The following is a 21,399-nucleotide window of genomic DNA, read 5'->3' on the forward strand; positions in this document are numbered from 1 at the left end:
TGCTGAAAAAATTATGGTGTCCATGTTCTGGGACAGCGAGGGCGTAATCCTTACCCATTGCATTCCAAAGGGCACTACGGTAACAGGTGCAACCTATGAAAATGTTTTGAAGAACAAATTCCTTCCTGCACTGCAACAAAAACGTCCGGGAAGGGCTGTGTGTGTGCTGTTTCACCAAGACATCGCATCCGCACATCGAGCTAACGTTACGCAACAGTTTCTTCGTGATAACAACTTTGAAGTGATTCCTCAAGCTCCCTACTCACCTGACCTGGCTCCTAGTGACTTTTGGCGTTTTCCAACAATGAAAGACACTCTCTGTGACCGCACATTCACCAGCTGTGCTGCTATTGCCTCAGCGATTTTCCAGTGGTCAAAACAGACTCCTAAAGAAGCCTTTGTCGCTGCCATGGAAACATGGCGTCAGCGTTGTGAAAAATGTGTACGTCTGCAGGACGATTACATCGCAAAGTAACGCCAGTTTCATCGATTTTGGGTGAGTAGTTAATTAGAAAAAAAATCGGAGGCCTTAGAACTTGAATGCACCTCGTATATCACAAGACTGTTCTCTCCCTCTTTAGCCTCAATGATGTGTCCTGTTCCTCAGTTGTTATCACTACGACATTCACTTCTGCCTGATGACTCAGTAGTAAAATTACAAATGCACTCTTATGTCTTCCTATGGGTCTCAACATCATCTTCAACTGGGAAGAAATCCTCCGTTTTTACCTGAACAAATTGACTCAGGAGACCATGGACAGGTTTCCTATTAGGAGCTGCTACATCAGTAACTTGGTCAGCTCAGTTGTGGTTCTCTGCCAGGTGTGTCAGATAGGCTTCAGACCCAAGTGTCAGATCACGTCCATAATTATTGTGTGCTGTACCACAGACTGAGTCTCGTTGATGGTGTAATATTGTTGACTACAGAACACAAAGTTCTCCAGGTGGTAATTCCGGTGTTCCTCCAAAAGGGCATCCTTAAGACTCTTGCACCTGATCATTGGGTGGTGGTGGTGGGGGAACAAAATGTTGGCTCGTCACCACCACACTTATTGGCCAAGAATCGACTGACATTCAAAAGTTTGGGCTTGCTCCTATGGTCGGCACAGGCATTGGATTCCCAAGGACACCCATGGCCAGTGGGGTTAGTGAGAGTGCATGCTCCTGATGGAGGACAGGCATCTGCCGCCCTCTACTCACCTCCCGAGCCTTCCTCCTCCCCAACTCCAGATTTTTGTCTTTTTCTTTGTCCCTGGGAGAAGTTTCTCTGCTTTTAGCACCACCTCCTGCTCAGATCATGGCCTTACCTACCACACTCCCATCCAATGTTTTGTACAGTCCTCAGCAGAAGTTTGGACAAGTTTTTATGGCAGGCAAGAGTGCTGGATGGTTCACAGTTGTCGTCCCAGCCAGTTCCTGCTCCAACCCCAAAAAGCTGGATGTTCTCACATATTGCATTCCAGTGTCGGCACAACCAGCAGCTGGTGTTGCACCATTGGGCACTTGCCCAGGATGAGGTCATCACGGCCAGGACCACTTCTGGCCCTACTCTTCGATTGCAGCCAACAGTGAGCTTCTGTCCTGGCCGAGGACGCCTGTCAACTATGCTCAGTAGGGCATGGACATCGATATCTCAGGTACCACACATCATTCCATGCTGCAGGAGAGGAACGCCAAGGCTGCACCATCTCAGTTGCTCCTCCAAGAGGGAAAAGGGGGGGGGGGGGGGCGGGACTGTCGTAACCCTATATTATCACTCGTCTGGTACCAGCACCTTAGCGGCCACCACTGTCACAATTCATCTCGGCAGCGGCATGATAAAACATTAGAGGCAGCACTGTATTTGAGTCAGTTCTCGCCGCTAACAGGCAGCGTCACCTTGAGAGACTGACAAGCCATCTGCCTGATATAATCCTGGAGTGGATGTCGGTCTCATTCTGTTATAGTGTGTTCCTGTATTAACTTGACTCAGCTCTTAGGACACAGTGCACTGTATTGGTCTCAGTCTGGAATTGTACTTGGATTGTTTATGGAACTTCTGAACTGTTTTCTCATTACAATCATTTATAGTCTAGGTGTCTCCTTATTTGTTTTTTGTGTGTAGTTACTACAACAGCTATAAATTTTAAAACACAGTTTGATCAAGATTCCGGGACCATCCACAATAAAGTAACAGTAGCCTGGTTTTATTTTTTCCCTTTGGCTGCAAAACAAGAAAAAAATTTTGCAATGGATTTACCTAATGCCTGTAGGCTCTGTGTTAGTGACGGAAATCTTACACTCTTTATAAGCATGATGTTTCAAATCATCATCATGTTCTATAGAAATGAAACAATGGAAAATCCAGGATGGAAGTTGATTCAGTTGCCTGAGACTGCAGTCGTGTGTGTGTTGCATTTGTGTGTGTGTGTGTGTGTGTGTGTGTGTGTGTGTGTGTGTGTGTGGCTGTGTGTGTGTGTGTGTGTGTGTGTGTGTATCTATTGTTGACAAAGGCCATTGGCCAAAAGCTTTAAGTGTGAACATCTTTTTGTTGTGCCTATCTCGACTCAGCATCTCCGCTATATTGTTCCACAGTAATGATTCATGGAAGCTTCAAAAACAAAAAATCTGAAACTATAGTTCTTTGTTTTCCTCCTTTCATCATAGTAATGTAAGTGTAAACCTTGTTAAATAAAGTATTCCATAATTACAACTGCTATAGATCAGGTATAAACAGATAACACCTCATAATGAAGGTTAGATCCTCAAAATATGTCCTAATTTCTCAATAAAACCATTTGTGACTGATGTCAATTTGTTTTAACATGCACTAATTAAAGGTGTAATAAACTAGCAATTTAATCTTTTATTTTCTCCTAATGAAACTCTGAAATATAGGTACATAATTGATCTTTTCCGTATCTGTCCATCCATTAATGTGTGGTTACTGCTTCATACGAAGAACAAATGAAGAGTGTCCAGGCACTCTGCAGAACTTCAAGCAGCATGTGATGGAAACATAAAGCAGAAACACAGTGTTTAAGCAGCACAAAAAGCATCAACCATTTCAGGCCAAAAGCAAACAGAATTAGTTTGCAAATTCAAGAACCATCAGAGGCTGATTGCTTGAAAAACCCCTATGGTGGTAACCAGTCAATTACAACTCGCTTTGCACCAGTGATGGACCATGGTTACATTTGCGATATGACCAACGTGACCCATCACTATTTGATTACCTTCACACCATCATTAAGCAGCATACGACCAGCCACCAGATGGCAGCATGATCAAATATCAGAAGACGAACAAAACAAACAGAAGCTAAACGATGTCAAAGTTAGCGTAAGGAGGGCTATGCTTGAAGCGTTCAGTGAATTTGAAAGTAAAATTCTATGTAATGACTTGACAGAAAATCCTAGGAAGTTCTGGTCTTACGTTAAATCAGTAAGTGGCTTGAAACAGCATATCCAGACACTACGGGATGATGATGGTATTGAAACAGAGTATGATATGCGTAAAGCTGAAATACTAAACACCTTTGTCCAAAGCTGTTTCACAGAGGAAGATCGCACTGCAGTTCCTTCTCTAAATCCTCGACAAACGAAAAAATGGCTGACATCGAAGTAAGTGTCCCAGGAATAGAAAAGCAACTGGAATCACTCAACAGAGGAAAGTCCACTGGACCTGATGGGATACCAATTCTATTCTACACAGAGTACGCGAAAGAACTTGCCCCCCTTCTAACAGCCGTTTACTGCAAGTCTCTAGTGGAACGGAAGGTTCCAAATGATTGGAAAAGAGCACAGGTAGTCCCAGTCTTCAAGAAAGGTCATCGAGCAGATGCGCAAAACTATAGACCTATATCTCTGACGTCGATCTGTTGTACAATTTTAGAACATGTTTTTTGCTCGCGTATCATGCCATTTCTGGAAACCCAGAATCTACTCTGTAGGAATCAACATGGACACCGGATACAGCAATTGTGTGAGACCCAACTCACTTTATTTGTCCATGAGACCCAGAAAATATTAGATACAGGCTCCCAGGTAGATGCTATTTTCATTGACTTCCGGAAGGCGTTTGATACAGTTCCTCACTGTCACCTGATAAACAAAGTAAAAGCCTACAGAATATCAGACCAGCTGTGTAGATGGATTGAAGAGCTTTTAGCAAACAGAACACAGCATGTTGTTATCAATGGAGAGACGTCTACAGACGTTAATGGAACCTCTGGCATGCCACAGGGGAGTGTTATGGGACCATTGCTTTTCACTATATGACCTAGTAGATAGTGTCGGAAGTTCCTATAATATATATATGACCTAGTAGATAGTGTCGGAAGTTCCATGCGGCTTTTCGCGGATGATGCTGTAGTATACAGAGAAGTTGCAGCATTAGAAAATTATAGCGAAATGCAGGAAGATCTGCAGCGGATAGGCACTTGGTGCAGGGAGTGGCAACTGACCCTTAACATAGACAAATGTAATGTATTGCTAATACATAGAAAGAAGGATCCTTTATTGTATGATTATATGATAGCGGAACAAACACTGGTAGCAGTTACTTCTGTAAAATATGTGGGAGTATTAGTGCGGAACGATTTGAAGTGGAGTGATCATATAAAATTAATTGTTGGTAAAGCAGGTACCAGGTTGAGATTAATTGGGAGAGTCCTTAGAAAATGTAGTCCACCAACAAAGGAGGTGGCTTACAAAACACTCGTTCGACCTATACTTGAGTATTGCTCATCATTGTGGGATAAGTACCAGATCGGGTTGACGGAGGAGATAGAGAAGATCCAAAAAAGAGTGGCGCGTTTTGTCACAAGGATATTTGGTAACCGTGATAGCGTTACGGAGATGTTTAGCAAACTCAAGTGGCAGACTCTGCTGAGAATCTGTGCTTGATTGGAAAAATAGAGACCACGGGATCAAATTCCTGTCGGACCTTGGATTTTTCAGTCTTTGTTTTAACCCAGCCCCCCCCCCCCCCCTCTCAACAATGTGAGGAGTCATCAGAAATGACAGGGGTTTGGACTCCACATTAAACTGAAGGTCCTATTTCCCCTGGTTGGATGACATGGGTAGGTTAGGGACACACCAGTCGCCAAAGTAGCTTCCAATTGGAAGACTTGCACCAGGCCATGGAGCCACACGAAATAATAATAATATTATTATTATTATTATTATTAAACCAGGTGGAAACCCTTCACTTTTATCTCAAAGAAGTAGCTCAGAACGCAGTGGAATGTTTCCCTATTATGAGCCCAACATCACTCATGCTATCATTATACAGCTGGTTCTCTGCTAGGTGTGGCAAAACATACAGAGGCTCTGACCCGTTTTGCATACATTATCAACTACCACTCTATAACAGCAGAGTTTCTACATTGAAGTCCTTTCCCGCACACTGTTGACAGTTCACCTCTCAGATCTTTCATCAAGACTTTTGTTTGCAGCATCACATCCATCACATCAGAGGGTGTCCATTTCATCCATAATCTAACAGGGAAGCACAATGTCTGGTATGCACCTTAAAGATGCAGAGGAAGTGAAATATCAAGGATGCCATGGAGGTGCTTACAAGTTATCTAAGGTCCTACAAATCCACTACTACTGGTGTGAGGGGACCAACAGAGCTGCTGAATAGGTACCAGTCGAGCACAGTGGTACATCTCCTGCTGTCCACCCCTCACCCATCTCAAGCACCTCAGCTGCCAGACTAATCGCCAGAGGCTCCATCTACTCAAGTGCCTTTGGCACAGTGAGCATTGGATACTCATGGTCATCCAATCATTGAGGGCTTCAAAATGCAGAACCGTAACAGGCCGGTCGCCCACCATCACAACAAATTATGCGCTTGAGTGAGAGACTGGCCTCTGCCACCCCTGCATGCACTGTCCAAGCCAACCAACCTATCAAAACTAGATTTCCATACCCTCCACCACTATCGTAGCAGCACTTCTTCTTTCTTTGGTCCAGCCTCCTGCACTACACTGATACCCTATAGTGACCCCATCCCCATGAAGGATCATTTGGGGCTGGTGGCAGATGAGATCCTTTAGGTGGATCGCAAGAGCTGTTCCAGTCCCTCTCCAACCAACATCGAGAACCAGGAGTTCCACATGGCTTCCGTTCTGGCATCAGCATTCCTGGTGGCTGTCGAAACGCAGGAGGAGTGGGGATGGGGGCAGAGGTTGCACCTCTACCAGATTCTACAATTATTTTAAATTTTTTTCAGTTAAAACTAAATCCAAAATGTTTGGTCTAATTAAGATGGTTATTAATATAATAGAGGGATACATTCCACGTGGGAAAAATATATCTAAAAACAAAGATGATGTGACTTACCAAACAAAAGTGCTGGCAGGTCGATAGACACACAAACAAACACAAACATACACACAAAATTCAAGCTTTCGCAGCCAACGGTTGCTTCTTCAGGAAAGAGGGAAGGAGAGGGAAAGATGAAAGGATGTGGGTTTTAAGGGAGAGGGTAAGGAGTCATTTCAATCCCGGGAGCGGAAAGACTTGCCTTAGGGGTAAAAAAGGACAGGTGTACACTCGCTGGGTTACAGGACTAGAGTAAGTATTGGTGGGAGGGTGCATGGGACAGGTTTTACACCGGGGGGTGGTTACAAGGGTACGCACGCGCGTACATTAAAGAAATGTAGTTACTTAGCGACTGCATCTTAGACATAAAAAGAAACCGATTTTGATTACAGCTGAGTATCACATATCAAATATCATAAATATAAATGTGTGCAAGGCCACAGCATTCTTTTTTGATGAGATATTAAGTGCTGTTAAAGAAGTACATTGTTTCAGCAGAAAAAAAACCTAGTTACTTTCATTGTGTGCTATCAATGAACCTCTTTTCGATATCTTGAACAGTCTATGAAATAGACAGGTGTTAGAATTACATGATTCACATGGACAGTACCCTGCAAACACTGCACGCAAGTCTCCCATACATATCAAAGGCAAAAATCTTCAGAACGGTGATAAATATCAATCTGCTCTCGGCTCCAAATAAGCTACATTTCATACATACCTATGAATGACCTAAAATGAACCATACACATACTCTACACAAAGTGTTTTTACCTTCTTAGAATTTCGTACAATGCTTCACTTAATTTTGTGCAGCACAGTACCGGCAATTCAATCCCCTATCAAGCAAAGACATCAGGGTGTAAAATGTAAAAAATCAATTTTTTGTCCACTAAACAGTTTTCTTAAAATCAGATGAAATGCATTTCATAATGGCTCACATATCTGCTCAAGCACGTCGCTAACAGTTGTGTAATGTGGCCATTCTGTGCACATAGGACAGAGTACTCGCCATTGGACCACTTCTCATTGGATCACTCTGTCCTGTGATAAAACATTCTGTTTGTTATTTTCCACAAAACTTGATGTACGTAAAATTATTGAAGACGTCTCATGAAACATAATCGACAAACATGGAGCAAAGAAGTTATTACTGTGGTTGCTCCCAATGAATGCCAATGTATTGCAGCGATACCATGAGAGATTCATTTTTCCCTTGAGTTATTGTTGTTGTGGTCTTCAGTTCTGAGACTGGTTTGATGCAGCTCTCCATGCTACTCTATCCTGTGCAAGCTTCATCTCCCAGTACCTACTGCAACCTACATCCTTCTGAACCTGCTTAGTGTAGTCATCTCTTGGTCTCCCTCTACAATTTTTACCCTCCATGCTGCCCTCCAATACGAAATTAGTGATCCCTTGATGCCTCAGAACATGTCCTACCAACCGATCCCTTCTTCTGGTCAAGTTGTGCCACAAACTTCTCTTATCCCCAATCCGATTCAATGTAGCACCACATTTCGAAAGCTTCTATTCTCTTCTTGTCCTAACTATTTATCGTCCATGTTTCACTTCCATACATGGCTACACTCCATACAAATACTTTCAGAAATGACTTCCTGACACTTAAATCTATGCTCGATGTTAACAAATTTCTCTTCTTCAGAAACGCTTTCCTTGCCATTGCCAGTCTACCTTTTATATCCTCTCTACTTTGACCATCATCAGTTATTTTGCTCCCCAAATAGCAAAACTCCATTACTACTTCAAGCGTCTCATTTCCTAATCTAATTCCCTCAGCATCACCCGACTTAATTCGACAACATTCCATTATCCTCGTTTTACTTTTGTTGATGTTCATCTTATACCCTCCTTTCAAGACACTGTCCATTCCGTTCAACTGCTCTTCCAAGTCCTTTTCTGTCTCTGACAGAATTATGAAGTCATCGGCGAACCTCCCAAAGTTTTTATTTCTTCTCCATGGATTTTAATACCTACTCCGAATTTTTCTTTTGTTGCCTTCACTGCTTACTCAATATACAGATTGAATAACATCGGGGACAGACTACAACCCTGTCTCACCCCCTTACCGACCAATGCTTCCCTTTCATGCCCCTCGACACTTATAACTGCCATCTGGTTTCTGTACAAATTGTAAATAGCCTTTCGCTCCCTCTATTTTACCCCTGTCACCTTCAGAATTTGAAAGATAGTATTTCAGTCAACATTGTCAAAAGCTTTCTCTAAGTCTACAAATGCTAGAAATTTAGGTTTGCCCTTCCTTAATCTAGCTTCTAAGATAAGTCGTAGGGTCAGTATTGCCTCACGTGTTCCAACATTTCTACGGAATCCAAATTTATCTTCACCGAGGTCGGCTTCTACTAGTTTTTCCATTCGCCTGTAAAGAATTCGCATTAGTATTTTGCAGCTGTGACTTATTAAATTGATAGTACGGTAATTTTCACATCTGTCGACACCTGCTTTCTTTGGGATTGGAATTATTATATTCTTCTTGAAGTCTGAGGGTATTTCGCCTGTCTCATACATCTTGCTCACCAGATGGTACAGTTTTGTCAGGACTGGCTCTCCCAAGGCCGTCAGTAGTTCCAATGGAATGTTGTCTACTCCAGGGGCCTTGTTTCGACACAGGTCTTTCAGTGCTCTGTCAAACTCTTCACGCAGTATTGTATCTCCCATTCCATCTTCATCTACATCCTCTTCCAGTTCCATAATATTGTCCTCAAGTACTTTGTCCTTGTATAGACCTTCTATATACTCCTTCCACCTTTCTGCTTTCCCTTCTTTGCTTAGAACTGGGTTTCCATCTGAGCTCTTGATATTCATGCAAGTGGTTCTCTTTCCTCCAAAGGTCTCTTTAATTTTCCTGTAGAGAGTATCTGTCTTACCCTAGTGAGATAAGCTTCTACATCCTTTCATTTGTCCTCTAGCCATCCCTGCTTAGCCATTTTGCACTTCCTGTCGATCTCATTTTTGAGACGTTTGTATTCCTTTTTGCCTGCTTCATTTACTGCATTTTTATATTTTCTCCTTTTATCAATTAACCTTAAAACCCACATCCTTTCATTTTTCCCTCTCCTTCCTTCCTTCCTGACGAAGCAACTGCCAGTTGCGAAAGCTCGTAATTCTGTGTGTGTGTTTGTGTGTTTTGTTCATGTGCCTGTCTGCCGGCACTTTCCCGCTTGGTAAGTCTTAGAATCTTTGTTTTTAATAAATTCAATATTTCTTCTGTTACCCAAGGATTTCTACTAGCCTTCGTCTTTTACCTACTTGATCCTCTGCTGCCTTCCCTACTTCATCCCTCAAAGCTACCCATTCTTCTTCTACAGTATCTCTTTCCCCCATTCCTGTCAACTGCTCCCTTATGCTCTCCCTGAAACTCTGTACAACCTCTGGTTCTTTTAGTTTATCCAGGTACCATCTCCTTAAATTCCCACCTTTTTGCAGTTTCTTCAGTTTTAATCTACAGGTCATAACCAATAGATTGTGGTCAGAGTCCACATCTACCCCTGGAAATGTCTTACAACTTAAAACCTGCTTCCCGGTTCCTAAATCTGTCTTACCATTATATAATCTATCTGAAACCTGTCAGTATCTCCAGGCTTCTTCCATGTATACAGACTTCTTTTATGATTCTTGAACCAAGTGTTAGCTATGATTAAGTTGTGCTCTGTGCAAAATTCTACCAGGCGGCTTCCTCTTTCATTTCTTAGTCCCAGTCCATATTCACCTACTGTTTCCTTCTCTCCCTTTTCCTACACTCGAATTCCAGTCACCCATGACCATTAAATTTTCGTCGCCCTTCACTATCTGAGTAATTTCTTTTATTTGATCATACATTTCTTCAATTTCTTCGTCATCTGCAGAACTAGTTGGCAAATAAACTTGTACTACTGTAGTAGGTGTGGCCTTCGTATCTATCTTGGCCACAATAATGCGTTCACTATGCTGTTTGTAGTAGCTTACCCGCATTCCTATTTTCCTATTCATTATTAAACCTACTACTGCATTACCCCTATTTGATTTTGTGTTTATAACCCTGTAGTCACCTGACCAGAAGTCTTGTTCCTCCTGCCACCGAACTTCACTAATTCCCACTATATCTAACTTTAACCTATCCATTTCCCTTTTTAAATTTTCTAACCTACCTGCCCGATTAAGGGATCTGACATTCCACGCTCCGATCCGTAGAATGCCAGTTTTCTTTCTGCTGATAACGACATCCTCTTGAGTAGTCCCCGCCCGCAGATACGAATGGGGGACTATTTTACCTTCGGAATATTTTACCCAAGAGGACGCCATCATCATTTAATCATACAGTAAAGCTGCATGCCCTCGGGAAAAATTACGTCTGTAGTTTCCCCTTGCTTTCAGCCGTTCGCAGTACCATCACATCCAGACTGTTGCCCTTGCAACTACTGAAAAGGCTGCTGCCCCTCTTCATGAGTTATTACGGTTATGAATATATGGAGGACAGCAGGCATTGTAAAAGAGTAACTATGAAAGTACATTAAGTTACTGCGATGAATATAAAGCGACACGTCACTTTCATAATAGGTTTCTAATATCCTACTAAAAATGCCTGAAGAGATGCAGTTCTTAGTTGGGATATAATATTCGCACACTTGTGTTTGTCTGTGCAGTAACTCATTTCTATAAGAGCTTTCAAGTGAAAAACTTAATTTGTCAGCATAACAATTCTTCTTCGTCTCTCTCTCTCTCTCTCTCTCTCTCTCTCTCTCTCTCTCTCTCTCTCTCTCTCTCTCTCTCTGTCTCTCTCTCTCTTTACTGGTGAGGGAGGAAGAAACCCAGAGCAGCAGATGAAGTCAACATCCAGCACTCCAGGAATATTCAGCACATGCGTGCCGGACTATGCGGCTAAACTAGCACACACATGGATACCACAACACAGCAGCAGTTTATGCTGACAACAAAGCTGTGCTCATAACAGAATGCAATGAGCATGTTTGTAGCAGTCAAAGGGTTAAAACTCTTTGTGCCATAATGCAGAACCTCAATCTGAACCCTAGGCAAAGGGGCTACGTCAACATCTGAATTATTTTGGTGTCTTTAACTGTAGTTGTGTAACTAATAGATCCTTTTAAACCGTCTTTTATTTGTAGTTACGACTATTAAGGAATAATTGTACTGAAAATTTAGAGCAAGAATTCCACAATGTCTGAAGGAGACCTGAAATACGTGCAAATATCTGCTTCGTACAACTCCCATTATTACTTGCTTTTGCAGACTAACGACCTTTCTTTACTTGTACTGCCCTGGAAGGCAGTTCCACAAGTTTTAAGCATGAAAATATGCCGTAGCCCTTATTTCCAAGTTATTTGCTGAGAGAAACTGACACACAGTAAACTGCACGAGGCAAGGTTGGTTGGTTGGTTTGTGGGGGTTAAAGGGACCAGACTACTTAGGTCATCGGTCCCATGTTCCACGACCATAATAATACACGAAGAAAAGTTCAACAAGCAATAAACACATAACGGAGACGACAAGGGACGACACAGTACAAGAAAGACATAGACGAAGACCAGAGAAAAGAGATTAAAAGACACACAGAGTGCGACGGTCATTGGCCGACCATGAAAATAAAACTGGAAAGGCCAACAACCAAGGGACACATTAAAACACCACAAACTAAAACCCCAGGCCAAAAGCCACAGTCGACACTAAAAAAAAATAAAAAGGGACTCTCATATTGAATGATAAAAACCCCCTGCTCGAATAAAACGGAGAACTAAGTCAGCCATAGTAGAGTCATCGGTTAAAAGAGCAGGGAGTGTATCAGGCAGCGCGAACGTCTGCCTGAGGGCAGTTAAAAGTGGGCAGTCTAGTAAGACGTGTACCACGGTCAGGGCCAATCCGCAGCGACAGAGAGGCGGGTCGTCACGGCACAAGAGATACGCGTGCGTGAGCCGGGTATGTCCTATGCGGAGCCGGCAGAGGACGACAGCGTCCTTGCGAGACCCCCGCATGGAGGAGCGCCACACACTGGTTGTCTCCTTGACTGCCCGAAGTTTGTTGGGAGAGGGCAGGGTGCGCCACTCATCACGCCAAGCAGCAAGGACCTTCTGCCGCAATACGGATCGGACGTCACTCTCTAAAAGACCGATCTCCATGGCCGGGGAACTGACCGCCTGTTTCGCCAGTTCGTCAACCCGCTCGTTACCCGGGATGCCGACGTGACCCGGGGACCAAACAAAGGTGACAGAGCGGCCGCAACGGACGAGAGTATGGAGGGACTCCTGGATGGCCATCACCAGACGGGAACGAGGGAAACACTGGTCCAGAGCTCGTAAACCGCTCAGGGAGTCACTACAGATGACAAAGGACTCACCTGAGCGGGAGCGGAGAAACTCTAGGGCACGATAGATGGCAACCAACTCGGCAGTGTATACACTGGAGCCAGCTGCCAATGACCGTTGCTCACAATAATCCCGTAGAGTGAGAGCGTAACCAGTGTGGCCAGAGACCACCGAACCGTCGGTGTAGGCCACCGCCGCGTTCGGAAACTCTGCCAGGATGGAAAGAAAGCGGCGGCGGAGGGCCTCCGGAGGCACTGAGACCTTCGGACCCTGTGCCAAGTCGAGCCGAAGGCACGGTCGGGGCACACTCCACGGGGGCAGACGGAGATTGGCCCGGAAAACAGGTGGCAGAGGAAAAAAGTCAAGGCCACGGAGAAGGTCCTGGAGGCGAACCGCAATGGGACACCCTGACCGGGGCCGCCTGTCCGGAACATGGACGATCGAGCGAGGGAACAGGAGACGGTAGTTTGGATGCCCTGGCATGCTATAAACGTGTGCGGCATAGGCGGCCAGAAGGCGGTCACGCCGGAACCGCAATGGAGGGACACCAGCCTCCACGAGTATGCTGTCGACGGGGCTTGTCCGGAACGCTCCCGTGGCGAGGCGGATCCCGCAGTGGTGTATGGGATCCAGCAATCGCAATGCTGAAGGCGAGGCAGAACCGTATGCCACACACCCATAATCAAGGCGGGACTGGATGAGCGCTTGATATAGGTGGAGGAGGGTGGACCGGTCGGCACCCCACCTGGTGTGGCTTAAGCAACGGAGAGCGTTTAAATGCCGCCAGCATGTTTGCTTCAGCTGCCTAATATGGGGCAGCCAAGTCAACCGGGTATCGAACACCAGTCCCAAGAACCGATGCGTCGCGACCACAGCAAGAGGTTCACCGTCAAGGTAAAGGCGCGGCTCAGGGTGAACCGTGCGACGCCGGCAGAAATGCATAACGCAGGTCTTCGCGGCCGAAAACTGGAACCCGTGCGTTACAGCCCATGACTGCGCCTTGCGGATGGCACCTTGCAGCTGCCGTTCAGCAGCGGCGATGCCACTGGAGCTGTAATATAGGCAGAAGTCGTCCGCATATAAAGAAGCCGCGACGGACGACCCCACCGCCTCAACGAGCCCATTGATGGCAATTAAAAACAGGGACACACTGAGGACAGACCCCTGTGGGACCCCGTTCTCCTGGACCCGGGAGGAACTATGCGACGCAGCTACTTGCACGCGGAAGGAACGATACGAAAGAAAATTCTGAATAAAAATCGGGAGCGGGCCCCTAAGGCCCCACCCATGAAGTGTGGCCAGGATGTGATGGCGCCAAGTCGTATCGTATGCCTTCCGCATGTCGAAGAAGACGGCAACCAGATGTTGGCGGCGCGCAAAGGCTGTACGGATGGCAGACTCCAGGGAGACCAGATTATCGACGGCAGAGCGGCCTTTACGGAACCCACCCTGAGACGGAGCCAGAAGGCCCCGAGACTCGAGGAGCCAACTCAACCTCCGGCTCACCATACGTTCCAGCAACTTGCAAGGAACGTTGGTGAGGCTTATGGGGCGATAGCTGTCCACCTCCAGCGGGTTCTTGCCAGGTTTCAATACGGGGAGGACTATGCTTTCCCGCCATTGAGACGGGAAAACACCCTCGACCCAGACGCGATTGAAAAGATCTAGGAGGCGTCGCTGGCAAGGCACTGAGAGGTGTTTCAGCATCTGGCTGTGAATGCGGTCTGGTCCAGGAGCCGTATCAGGGCAAGCAGAAAGTGCGCTCTGGAATTCCCATTCGCTGAAAGGAGCATTGTACGACTCCGCGTGGCGCGTGTGAAAGGAAAGCCTCCGACTTTCCAACCGCTCTTTCCGGGAGCGGAAGGCCAACGGGTAGTTCGTTGACGCGGAACACTGAGCAAAATGCTCGGCTAACCGGTCCGCAATCGTGTCGGAGTCAGTACACACCACTCCATTCAGCGAAAGCCCAGGGACAGAGACAGGCGGCCGATAGCCTTGGAGTCGCCGAATCTTGGCCCAAACCTGCGATGCAGAGGTACGGATGCCAATGGTGGAAACATAACGTTCCCAGCACTCCTGCTTCCGTTGGCGAATAAGGCGTCGGGCTCGGGCGCGGAACTGTTTAAAAGCAATGAGGGTCTCCAACGACGGGTGCCGCTTATGGCGCTGAAGAGCCCGCCGGCGATCTCGAATCGCCTCTGCGATCTCGGGCGACCACCACGGCACAGTCCTCCGCCGAGGTGACCCGGATGTACAGGGAACCGCAGATGCCGCCGCAGAAACGATGCTGGTGGTGACCGACTGAACCACCGCATCAATCGGATCAGTGGAAGGAGGTTCGATCACTGCGACAGATGTAAATAAGTCCCAATCAGCCTTATTCAGAGCCCATCTGGAGGGGCGTTCAGAAGAGTGACGCTGTGGTAGTGACAGAAAGATGGGGAAATGGTCACTACCACATAAGTCGTCATGGACCCTCCAGTGGATGGATGGTGAAAGTCCGGGGCTGCAAATAGAAAGGTCAATGGCCGAAAACGAGCCATGGACTGCACTAAAGTGGGTCGCCTCTCCCGTGTTTAAAAGGCAGAGGTCAAGCTGTGACAGAAGAGTCTCGACATCTCTGCCCCGGCCAGTAATCGCGGCGCTACCCCACAAGGGGTTATGGGCGTTAAAGTCGCCCAGCAACACAAAGGGAGGCGGCAGTTGTCCTATCAATGCAGCCAACACATGACGAGAGACATCACCATCCGGCGGAAGGTACAAACTGCAGACAGTAATAGGCTGAGGCGTCCACATCCTTACAGCGACAGTCTCTAAGGGTGTATGAAGAGGCACACACTCGCTGTAGATGGAGTTAAGGACGTAGACGCAGACTCCACCAGACACCCTCTCATAAACTGCCCGGTTCTTATAATAACCCCGATACCCTCGTAGGGCAGGGGTCCGCATTGCCGGAAACCACGTTTCCTGGAGGGCAATGCAGAAGAAAGGGTGACTGCTGACGAGTTGGCGGAGCTCAGCAAGGTGGTGGAAAAAACCGCTGCAGTTCCACTGGAGAATCACATTGTCCATGGGCGAAATAGGCGTGAAGGGACCGAGGAGGCAGATCACGTCACTGGGTCACCTGCTGTCACCGATCGAGGACCAGAACAATCGGCGTCCTTGGCGTCTGAGGGTATGGCGAGATCCAGGTCCTCAGCGGACGCCATGATCTCCACCTCATCCTCAGATGCAGAGCCTGTATGGAGCGGTGGGGCGGATGCCACCGCGCGTTCCTTGGCCTTAGAGGCCTTCTTCTTTTTCGTCTTCTCTCTCTGCTCCTTGGGCTTTACTGGCTGGGAGGGCTCCACCGAGTCAGTCTCCGGGACGGAGGAGGAGCGGGAAGCCCTGCGACCAGCCGCTGGCCTGCTTTTCAGCCATTGGCTGACGTCACCCTTCCCAGAGGTGGAAACCTGGGAAGGGAGGGACCCGAGGGATCCCTTGCGAGAGAGAGTCGCCGAAGAAGTCGGACGCTTCTCCGGCTTAGAGTTGGGGACTTGTGTCCCCGATGGTTGGGGGGTCGTTGCTCCTGAGGTAGGTGGTGCAGGAGCAACAGATGGGGAAGTGCCCCCCACCATCAAGGGGGCAGGTGTAGTATTCCGGCTCAGTGTTCAGTGGAATCGGTGCAGCAGATGACAAAACTACTGTTTTGGCAGCGGTGGCATAGGAGCTGGTCAGAGCCACAGGATGTAGCCTCTCGTATTTCCGCTTAGCCTCAGTATAGGTCATGCGGTCCAGGGTCTTATATTCCATGATCCTTCGTTCTTTCAGTAGAACCTTGCAGTCTGGCGAGCAAGGGGAATGGTGTTCGCCGCAGTTCACACAGATGGGAGGCGGCGCACATGCAGTATTAGGATGTGAAGGGCGTCCACAATCTCTGCATGTCATGCTGGAAGTACACCGAGATGACATGTGGCCGAACTTCCAGCATTTGAAACACCTCACCGGGGGAGGGATATAGGGCTTCACATCACATCGGTAGACCATCACCTTGACCTTTTCGGGTAGGACGTCACCCTCGAAGGCCAAGATGAAGGCACCGGTGGCTACCTGATTATCCCTCGGACCCCGATGGACGCGCCGGACGAAGTGAACACCCCGCCGTTCTAAATTGGCGCGTAGCTCGTCGTCTGACTGCAAGAGTAGGTCCCTATGGAATATAATGCCCTGGACCATGTTGAGACTCTTATGGGGTGTGATCGTGACGGAAACATCCCCCAACTTGTCACAAGCGAGTAACCGCCGTGACTGTGCAGAGGATGCCGTTTTGATCAACACTGCCCCAGAGCGCATTTTGGACAAGCCCTCCACCTCCCCAAACTTGTCCTCCAAGTGCTCGACAAAAAACTGAGGCTTGGTCGCCATAAACGATTCCCCATCGACTCGTGTACAGACTAAATAGCGAGGTGAATAAGGTTCGCTGCCAACCGTAGCCTTTCGTTCCTCCCATGGTGTGGCCAGGGAGGGGAACGATTGTGGATCATATGCCTGAGCGTTATATTGAGGCCGAGAACGCTTAGAGACTGCTGGCGGCTGGCCGCCAGCAAGAGATGATGTACCACGCTTCATCGCGGGTCATCCGCCCTGATGCCACCTACTCCGACCAAGGGCCCTCCCCACGGGCGCCACCCAGCCTCAGCAACGACCACCTGGCGGGATGGCCATTGCCGGGAGTCCCGATGCCCCAAGGAGACAGGCATCTACTCCTTGGCATACGCGGGGAGTTAACGGCGCAGGCATCAGTAGAGCGATCCCTGTGTTGTCAGGGGGCTACAACCGACAGGGTACATGGCGGCCCCACCACAACGGACTGGCTACCGTGCTGGATTTCAGGTGAAATGTAGTCCATGATCGTCATTGGCGCATAAAGCGACACAGCAGAGCAGACTGCAAAAAACCGCACCCAAGAACAAAGCCACGCCCTAGAGATGGTGAGTGGGCGGGACAGCTATGCGATGACGACCAACCAAGCTAGAGATGGTAATGAGCGATGGACACATTGCACCTTGTAAGGCGCCCTTCCCCAATCAGCTCGCTCTTCGGAAGAATTTAGAAGATGGAGGTCAAACCCGGTAGGGGACCATCACATAAGGCCGAAACGTTTGAGACTCCTTTTAGTCGCCTCTTACGACAGGCAGGAATACCGTGGGCCTATTCTTACCCCCGAACCCACAGGGGGGCACGAGGCAAGGGCTGATAACACCATCTGACTGTGAGTTCGGGAAGGAGGCACAAGTGCTGATGATAATTTAACTTACTCCAGTCATGAGAGAATAGATGTGGTTTAAGAAAAGCATTCAGAAAAATAGTTCATCTGAAAAACTTAGAAAATATTACACACATTTGCAAAGTATTATTGATACAATGTTTTATTACCAAATATATTACCACATATATCTCCAAAAACAATATTTACAAGTGGTCAGCAAATATATTTTAACCAATTCAGTCTGTGCATTGGAAATGATCTTCATCAATAGTTGTATATATGTGGCCTTCACCACACATAAAAGCGAGAATGTCACTGCAAGAAAAAAAAGAAAAAGATTGATTTTAACAACAGTTAAAAATTACAACTTAAGACTCTTCACAATTTTGCAACTCAAAAATTAATCCAACACACTTGGTTTCACTTACTTAATATTCTTTGGCAATAGTTTTCCTTTCAGGGCATTGATAACTTCAGTCCTCGGAATTCCTGTTGGATCAGATGACTTCTGCAGAGAAACAAAGTAACAGGTTAACAACATCTTAAAAATATGTAACCCAACAGAAGAATAATTATTTTACACAAAGCATTACGAAAATAGTATCATGTCATGCATAAAGCCTTTATTTTAAATTTTCATCTCAAACTCTCAGCTAGTTTCCCAACATGCACTTCTTCCATTCTATTGGCAAAAAAAATGAAAAATAAAATAAAATGGTATCAAAGGAAAATCTGATGGAGAAAACTAAAAGTTGCTGACTTTCAGGAGCTGAAATGAGTATTATAGTTCATCTAAACAGAAGTGACATGTTACCTAGCTTTCAGAACTAATAGTTCCTTCTTTGGAAAAAGCAAAGGGAGAGGCTGGAGAATAGTAAAATTGGAGTGACTTGCCCTTTCTTTTTAACCTTCCCAAGCTTACCCCTGTCTCTCCCTGAGCAAGGAACTATTACTTCTGAAAGCTCTTTTTACTTTGGTAAGTACCTACTGGTGGTATTACAAGTATCTTCCCCAGATGGTAAGCACTGGATTATCAATTTTGTCTCATACTTTATTAATCAAAGAAACCTTAAGCTAGTTAACTTTTATCCAATTCTTCACATCCTACCAACTTATTCTGCAGGTTCCAAACTGCGAGAACCTTGAAAATAAAATCTATTGTACCACCATTTGGCAGAGTACGTTTGAAGCTGGATTTTTTTTTTCTAACTCCTTTAAACCAATCTCTTTCCTTTTGAAAATACCTTCTAAAATCTTGTAATAAATCTCACAACATACCCTGCATATCGCTTATTTGTTTTCTGGAACTTGCGACTATTTTTCAAGTGTTGTAAGTTCATCATCTCACTTCCCACACAACAAATGCAATCAATTACTTGGCATGAATTTAATGTCAAGCTTGTTGTATTACTCTGGCAAAATATAATGAACTGAAATTTAATCCCTCACTTACATGCAACTACATAAGTTAGAAAGGATTGAATGTGGAAGAAGTTTTTTGTGGGTTGTTGCAAAAGGTGCAAATTTCATATGGCATGGATTTCACTAACTTTTATATACATAAAACAGCAATTTCTCAAATCTGTACTATATGAAATTTGCATCTTTGCAACAAGAATGTGATAAACTGAAATAAAGAATAAAATGTAACAATCCTATCGCTGAAAAGGATAGCCAGTATGTCCTCAAGCAGCCCACTCACCCCCCTCCAGGGGGCAAAAAGATGATTTTGTTGTTTTGCTGTAAAATTTGTTAAAAATTAATTATTGATTGCTGTTACTTAAACACATATTTTGTTTCTTATCAACTCCTGAATTTTGGAGTGTGATTGTTGTACATGTTCTGGTTAATGTACTTAGGTCATAAGTCATTCTGACTTTTGGCATTAATTTGTATTATCTTTCATTTGTACTGTGGAGGGATATAAATATAGTGGTTGTCCTCTTTCCTTTGGACACCATTACTCTGGATGTTACACTTCTTTTATTGTTTTATTATTTTTTTACTTCAGAAATTATGTTTTATACCTATAATGGTGGCCTGACTAGTTATTTAACAGGAATGAAGTTTTTTACCTCAAGTTATGTAATAGCAATAGAACAAGTAACTTTTCAGCAACCATACTTTCCCAATTTGGTATTACACTATTTCATGAATTACTTGCACTGCTGCAAGTTTCAGCACTAATACCATGCTGTTGGCTGATATTTAGGAAGCAGTACTCAATTTTGTTATCTTTGCTACCAAGACATACTTTGTTCCTTTTTTTTAGGTATTCCTTATTCCACTTTCATACTCATAGTCTGTTTCAATTGATAGCTTTATATATTTATGTGACTTGTTTTAAGAAATTTGGTAGAAAGGAAGGAAGATTGAGTTTAACATCCCGTCGACAAAGGAATTTGGTAAAATGGAACATTATATACTACAGTGTCTATCATTAATCATTTGATATACACTGTGCAGTGGCACGAAGTGATTGTAAGCAAGTGCACTTTAGCCCATTTGAGAGCTTACAATTAAAACTTCTGTTGTCTGTACATTCTTGTACCTTCCTGACAAATTTCTAAGTTTTTTGCTGCTTGAAAATGGCATAACACTAAAATTTCAATGTCATAAAATACAGAAAGTCGTTAAGTGGTAATGACATCTTTTACTAATAAGAAAGTATCATGATCACAATGCTGATAAACTTCAGGATTGCAGAAGCAATATGGATCAGTTTGTCTTAATTTTGCATGAGAGAGAAAAATTGTATATCTTTTCAGATTGACATTAAATTCTATCTTTTTGTCTCTCTGCACATTTTACAGATAAAAGCAAACTGGTGTGATACACAATCCATGAATGAACTACTGACAGTTAAAAGCCCCTTGGGCTGTGAATCATCCTGAAATTTCTTTTGTTTATTATTCTATTATGCGGCAAGTCTTTCCTGATGATTTCAGAGTTACAGGATTTTCTGTGATAGTTGATAGTTTTCCCACCAATTACCTTAATCCAATATGTGTAGGCATCCAACTTTTGCCTCATGAAACTTATCACATAATCATTTGATTACAACCTCATACTCTTCTGGAACATGACAACAGCCACATTTCTTGAATTTTTTTCCCTTTATTGCACCAAAGCAACAATCATTTACAATAAAGGAGTGGCCTCTAATGAGAAAATAATGCATAATCTCATCGAAGCTGTTCTGGCGTAACATCAAATGCTAGCACATCAGCTTGGAATGTCACAGCAGAGGGACAACGTCAGCAAGTAGTATGCTGACTAGGACGACACCACAACAGGAGTGACCTGTATATGAAGAGAATATTAGTGCCGCTCCGCCTAGCCGCAGCCGCACTAGAAGACAAGCCGTGATATAAATGCTTTAGCTGTGACTTGTGAACTGTATTATTTGCTTGCATGGAATTTGTATTATCGAAGGACATTGATTATTTACATCTCGCCATTTGCTTGTGGCTCACTTCTGTAAATACATGAAGTTAATTACTGTCTA

The 21,399-nt window shown here is 45.1% G+C and overlaps 1 protein-coding gene across 1 annotated transcript in view; it reads right to left on the reverse strand.

Moving 5' to 3' along the window:
• Positions 1 to 18,033: 18,033 nt before the first annotated feature.
• LOC126336911 (replication protein A 32 kDa subunit) overlaps positions 18,034 to 21,399 on the reverse strand; it is a 28,418-nt gene continuing 25,052 nt past the window's right edge. Inside the window, exons 7-8 of the mRNA XM_050001041.1 lie at positions 18,320 to 18,399; positions 18,034 to 18,206 (exon numbers count right to left, since the gene is read on the reverse strand). Of these exons, the coding sequence (XP_049856998.1) occupies positions 18,128 to 18,206; positions 18,320 to 18,399 (159 nt within the window). The 3' untranslated portion in view covers positions 18,034 to 18,127. The remainder of the gene's footprint in view (positions 18,207 to 18,319; positions 18,400 to 21,399) is intronic.

The sequence above is a fragment of the Schistocerca gregaria genome, chromosome 2 (assembly GCF_023897955.1).
Source record: "Schistocerca gregaria isolate iqSchGreg1 chromosome 2, iqSchGreg1.2, whole genome shotgun sequence".
NCBI lineage: Eukaryota > Metazoa > Arthropoda > Insecta > Orthoptera > Acrididae > Schistocerca > Schistocerca gregaria.